The sequence below is a fragment of the Agrilus planipennis genome, unplaced genomic scaffold (genome assembly GCF_000699045.2).
Source record: "Agrilus planipennis isolate EAB-ADULT unplaced genomic scaffold, Apla_2.0 scaffold38, whole genome shotgun sequence".
NCBI classification, from domain to species: Eukaryota; Metazoa; Arthropoda; class Insecta; order Coleoptera; family Buprestidae; genus Agrilus; species Agrilus planipennis.
This window is the reverse complement of record NW_020438882.1, coordinates 968111-974820: the sequence shown is the minus strand read 5'-3', so window position 1 is coordinate 974820 and position 6710 is coordinate 968111. Positions and strand designations below refer to the sequence as shown.

At 30.7% G+C, this 6710-nt stretch overlaps 1 protein-coding gene across 2 annotated transcripts; it reads right to left on the bottom strand.

Moving 5' to 3' along the window:
* Positions 1-2299: 2299 nt before the first annotated feature.
* On the bottom strand, positions 2300-4450 carry LOC108745229. Of its 2 annotated transcripts, none has more exons than XM_025981568.1 (3): positions 4255-4450; positions 3011-3160; positions 2300-2946 (listed from the first exon to the last, which is right to left on the bottom strand). In XM_025981568.1, exons 1-3 carry the CDS (start codon positions 4291-4293, stop codon positions 2803-2805), a joined length of 333 nt encoding a protein of 110 aa, XP_025837353.1. In that variant the 5' UTR covers positions 4294-4450; the 3' UTR covers positions 2300-2802. The 2 variants fall into 2 exon arrangements, with proteins under 2 accessions (XP_025837353.1, XP_025837354.1); XM_025981569.1 differs by lacking the exon at positions 4255-4450 and adding an exon at positions 4127-4234.
* Between the last annotated feature and the right edge of the window lie 2260 nt (positions 4451-6710).

The window sequence follows — 6710 nt, the reverse complement described above, 5'->3', positions numbered from 1 at the left end:
ATTTTGACTTGTAACATGTAATTTCGACTTGCATCTGGAAATTTTGACTTGTAACGTCAAATTTCGACTTGCATCTCGAAATTTTGACTTGTAACTTGAAATTTCGACTTGCATCTCGAAATTTTGACTTGTAACTTCCAATTTCGACTTGCATCTGGAAATTTTCACTTGTAACGTCAAATTTCGACTTGCATTTCGAAATTTTGACTTGTAACATGTAATTTCGACTTGCATCTCGAAATTTTGACTTGTAACTTNCCACCGCAATCGATTAACTGATTGTTTATTTAACTGTACCTTCGTTACGCATTTAGGTATCAATAAGGTCAATCGTACGCTATAAATTCCAAAATGATGAACATTTCATTCAAATGATTTCACTGTGTCAATAAGTAGTACTGCACCAATTTTTTTGTATTTATTAATCAGGATTATCATCATCATAAGGTCATCAGTCCTAAGACTGATTGGACACGCATCTCGACTCTTTTATATCCTGAGCTAATCTTCGCATTTATCTAATCCTGGTCTACCTCTACCCCTCCTAACTCCCGTTTCTGCCTCTAATATGTCTCTGACTAGATCTTTATGCCTGAGAAGGTGTCCTACCAATCTATCTCGCCTATTTTTTATTGACTTCCAGGGAGTCATTCGCCTGTAACACCACATATCGAACGCTTCTAACCTTTTCTTTTCCGCAGCGCTCACCGTCCATGTTTCGCACCCGTCCAGCGCCGCACTCCAAACATACACCTTTAACAACCTTTTTCGAATTTCGCGAGTATAGAAGTGACTTCTTTTTATTGAAGGCGAATCGACCTTGCGCTATTCTCTGCTTTATATCCCTACTACTCCTTCCATCCTGACTTATCTGACTTCCTAGATACCGAAAATCAACCACTTCTTCTAAATTTTGTTTTACTTTAAAATCTAAGCATACTAACCTCTTGCACATCTATACCTATCCCTACAGTTGTACTGTCTTTAATGATGTTGATCGCGTCTTCGATGTATAGATTAAAAAGTGGTGACAGTGTGCATCCCTGTCTGACTCCCTTCCTAATATTTACTTCTCGACGTTGCTGCTTCATATCTATAACTACCTGTTGCTTTTTATACAAACTAAGGATCACTTTTCTATCTCTGTAACTCATCCCTGCATTTTTAATTATATTTAACATGTTGTCCCATTTAATCAGGATTTGGAAAATAAAAATCATATTCCGTTATTCGATAGAATTTAACAACTACTGTGGTTTTAAAGAAATAAACATTGCCCTTACTAATTTTCGTGAATGTATTAAGAGATGGGTAATGATTGAAGTGATTGCACTATAGTATTTTTTCATGAAAATTGTATCGAATTTGATTTTATCAGTTTATCAAGCACAAGGTTGACAGCTGCACCTTCTTTCTCTTTCTTCCTTTCTCCCCCTTGCTTCAAAACCTAAACATTAATTGAATACCACGTGCTTCTCCCTGTCAATTTGTAGTTACATATTTCCGTCAAAAAGTTCAAAAATTTTTTTGAGTTTCACATATGAAGCATGATAATCAATTATATTACCTTGTTGATTTTTTAAATTTTGATGAACCAATAATACCAAAAGATATCTATTATCTCTTGGCGTATTAAGTACCTAGCAAAATGAATAGATACTCTTAACAGCAAGACAAGTGCTGTGATATAGTAAAAGTTATAGTACCACAATATTAATTTTCTCATTTACTAAATTTTATTACTGTTTTTATGAGACTACCCAAAGATAAATATGGTAAATAATTTACTTAATTTGTTAGATTAAGTCCGAACAGTATGATGCAATAGAAAGATTTGTTATCGTTATAGAGGTACCGTAATAGAAACATCTATTTTTGAATGTATTAATATAATATAATGCAATCCACCTGTTTGGTACGTGTTATTTAAAACGTTCTTACGGAGAAAGTAAAAGCAGCTAAACGTGTGTGGACAGATAAATTCAGGGGCAGCTGACATTCAACTTTCTCATAATTTAAATGCAGTGTTGCTACAACGATTCTTAAATCTGTCTTGACGATAGAAACGGAAAACCTGTCTCCGCAACTGACTAAAGCCGATAATGATTGAATCAAACAGTTTTCCTAACTTTCTTTTCATATGAACATCACCGTATGGCAATAACATTGGATAAAAATTCATTTAAGTATAGCATTATTTATTCTTTTCTTCGAAACGTAGGAATAGAAAGTGATAAAAATAAAAACCAATCAATATGTACAAAAATGTATATTTTCTTTATACAAAATGACATTGGCACTGACAATGGAAGAATTTCTAAGTGCAAAAAAATAAATAAATCTCCTATTATAAAATAAAATGAAAACAGTAGAATAAAACAAATATTACATAAGAAAAAAGTAAGAATTTTAGTACAATTACTTTCGAGATATTTGAAAATCTTATGTTGGCAGTAAAAATCATGTTGCATCTACACATATGTACTAATGCACAAATCAAATACGAAGTACCTAATTAAAAAAAAAAATGAATCGAATCAACTCTTAAGTACCATATATACAGACGATTATATCAACAAAGTAGGTCAATGTAATTTAATTTCGATTATGTAAAGTGATAATGGGTTTGGGCTTAATGGCTAGAAAATTACGTGAATATTATGGATGTTGTAAATATTAAAATGAAAGAGGTGATTACGATGCGCGAGGATATTTCTAGCATGGACCGTTTTCCTTTTTGCAATTATTTTTATACAAATTTTTGTAAAATTGATTTAAGACAACATCAGAGTGCGAGGATGTTTAAGGACGCCCCACTTGATCGACTTGCTGCTGTAAATTATTGACAACTTCTGGAGGAACTTGGTCTCCCAAAATTTCAAACAGATTTACCCTCTGGTTACCGGGGATGCTTTCATATGCACCTATTTCAATCCCTTCAACTACCTAAAAAGAAAGATCTCAAAAATATAGAGTTACGTTAACGAACAACAAGAAAGGATTATTATACCTTTTGAATTTGAGCATCTTTAGGGATAAGTCGAGAGTTCTGGGCCTGCCGAATAGCTTCATTTGTGTATGATCCTCCTTCTTTTTGGGGAAACGCCGACACAACGGCCAAAAAGAAGAGACCAAAACAAAGTGCCACTCGCATTTTTATCTAAAAACAATAATAAATTAGTACATTTAAAAGAAGTACCTACATATTTTTATAACTCAACCTAAAAAAAATTTTACGTTAAATAGCTCGTACTAGTTCGTTTATTTTTTTTATTTAAATATTATGTTTTCTGTAAAATAAATGGGCAACACAATTTTAATGATTAATTTTAAATCGCCAAAAAAGCTGATATTATTTATAGTCTAAGAAAGCAGGAAATAAGGAACCAATAAACAAGTCTTCAACAATATTTCAGTCAAATGACTATAGACCTACGTATAATAGTACCCTTTAAAAATTGTCATATGACTGAATAATTATTGTTAAAATGGTTTCTTTTTCCGAAATTTTTAGTTTTTAATATATTTCATAAACCATCGATCTCCCACTAACTTCTTCTCAAAGAAATTTTTATAATACATAATTTATAGCTACAAAATATACCTAACTACGTTTGTAAACTACTCAAAGCCAATTGAAATAAATATCAACTTGCTTTTAGATGCTCTTTCGGTTTAGTCGGTGGTTTGCCATGACGTGCAGATGAGATCCTATAAGATTAAAATCGCGATCCAAATCTTACACTGCACTTACTAATTTGGTTACGAAACTAACACGTAAACCGAACATAAGTTCAAAAGATTTCGAAAATTCTGTTAGTTTAAAATATTTTCAGATAGACGAGGTTGAAGAAATATTTTCCACAGTTAGCAGCAGGTATCAGTAGGCATCAAATAGATTATTTCGAAACTTTTAATACAAAGCGTAGGAATATCTTTAAAAACTAGCTGTACTCGTTAGCGAAGAAAATCTGCAAGTCTTTAACAACTATTATATTTGGTTATGTAGAAACCAATGTTGTATTTACTAGAATAATATTTGACGTAATATATATATGTATATATACTTATAACGCTGGTCATTTTTCCTTATTTAATAATTAATGAACTAGTACGTAGTACTTACATTTACAAAACACTGTTTACACAAGTTTTACAAACACAAAAGAATTACACTAACGTTGGTGGACATGTACGACTAACTAACAGTCTGTAGATTAAACAAGAAGCGGAAAGAAAAAAAATGAAACTTACCTCAGCGATATGAAAGTGTAGAAAGAATCTTCGGAGCATTTCACATTTTCACCTTTATATAAGTTCCTATCCCCGTTGTCGTCTCGAAACTCTCCCGGCCCCCCTTTGGCTAATTATGACCTAAATTACGATCTTTGATACTTAAATGTTTGTATGAGGCAATAAAAAGATCCCACAGTCCTACTGAATTCACAGGAAGTCATGAATTCAAAACAATATCCACGTNCCTTTGTAGTGCATCGTAACAGAAATTTTTCGCACTTCTGATGCCTATTGGCTTTTTTGCCGTATTGCGTACGTCTGTTATTATTATTTATGATTAGATAGATATTTAATTTCTCATTCGGAAACGTCTAATAACAAATTAAATTATTTTAAACTGTCAGGATCAATTATTCAATCGCATGTTTAAATAATAATTGCACTCCACATATGAACGACTTACTTATTTAGGAAGTGAAAGGTAAACTTATTTGAAGTAATAGTTTTAATAACAATTACGTACATGTCTGAACTTCTCTATACATATTAATATCTATATTTTCACAGAGACATATTATGGTAACCACATATGTGCATTATTATGGTCAATATTGTGCCAGGGTCAATAATTATGCACGTTTATCGTATTAAAAGATCGGCACTCAATTATTATATTATATTCATTAGCATTTTATGTTACCGTAATGAGACACATTTAAATTAAATAATCGAATGCTCTATCGACCCCTGCAAGGATTGAAGTTAGTTGAAGTGAGTTTTTAGTTATAGTGAGCAAAAATGAGACTAAAAATGAATAAACGTATAGTTTTAAAGATAACTTTATGCAATAATACATAAACACAGTTATTTCAATGGCTAAAATATCAAGAACCACCCCAAAAGGGAACTTTCGTAAAATAGGGTAAAAGTATTAGGAAATATTATAATTTGCTTCGAATAAAAGTTGTAAAGAATTTTGTTTTACATAAAAAAAATTCTGTTACTGTAACAATTATAAATCTGCAAAAGAGTTAAAAGTTAAAGGTTATAAAAAACAATAATTTTTTTGTTTTTCAAAGAATAAATGTTCATCTTCAATTTCAGAGAGATGTAATACTTTTCTTCTTAGTTTAACCGTAATCTTTCAACTAAGAGAAAGAATTCATAAATAACATTACGATTTTTAACTTAATTGTTTGAATAAAGAAGCTGATTCCATAAAAGGGCACAAATTATTTATTGTAAAATATTTGTATATTTCCATAACAAGCTATGAACGAATACATATACTGAATTCACACAAAAATGAAATAACCTACTTTCTATATATATTTTTGTTTTTTTTATATCAAAAAATAATCATTTACGATGTTTCTAGTAAACCATTTGAATTAATAATGAATTTTGGAACATTTTTAGTTTAAGTTAATAACTATTATTATTATTGTATATTAAATAAACAATTTATATCCAAAATCGTTTTCTTTTTAAATATAACTTCCTTATTGTTTATTAACTTTCACTGGCCCAAGACACGTCACTTTTTTATCCCATAAATTTAATTTATAGGGTATCGTCACATTTACGTGATTATTTAAAAAGATTTCATCCAGTATCCTGTATGAACTACTGCCAGAAAAGAGCATGTTTTCACTTGTATAAACAATTTAACATTCTTTAACAGAGTCATAATCATTTTTGAAGTCGAAAGTTTCTTCCAGATTTGTTGATATGGTCTAGAATAGTATGCACGCGAATAAAAATGTACATTTGAATAAATGAATCCAATATAACTGTGCCCCAACGTTATAAAAGTAAGTAAATTTGCATACAATTCGAATTTGTGTATGTATACAGTAGGTTAATTGTTTGGCGCTAACGAAATTATAGCGTTGGTGAAGAAATACACCTTAAAGCATTTAACATTTTGGTTCTACAACTATTTACGTATTGTAAATATTTTTATTGTTCAGCTAGACGCTTTAAACAGGTCAGAATTCAATTAAACGTTAAAAGTTTAAAGCAATTAGCACATAAAATATACATGAAATAAAACACAATCAGTTACTTTAATGACAATAGTTAGATACTATTTGCCTTCGCTCAATACTTTTACACGGTTCATTTTTAACACAGAAAAACGAATTATGAAATTCTGCTAAAGAAAAGTATAATTAATTGGTCTTAAAACTGGGTTTCAGTTAGTAGGTTCTTCTCTATAAGATTCAAATATTGCTCAAAAAAAGGACAATGAGTAATTTTGCCTAAACTTTCGTATAAAAAAGAAAGGATTAGGGTCGGTAACTTATGGAAAGCATCTTCCTTGATTTTTTTATTAAATTAGATTAATGTTGTAAGTATATGTCCTGAACTGTAAGATTAGTCTAACTGGTTGGTACTAAACGAAGATAGCGATTTCGAATTCACTTGTCCTCATCAGCACGTCAGAGGCATTCTCTATTTTCAGAAGCAAA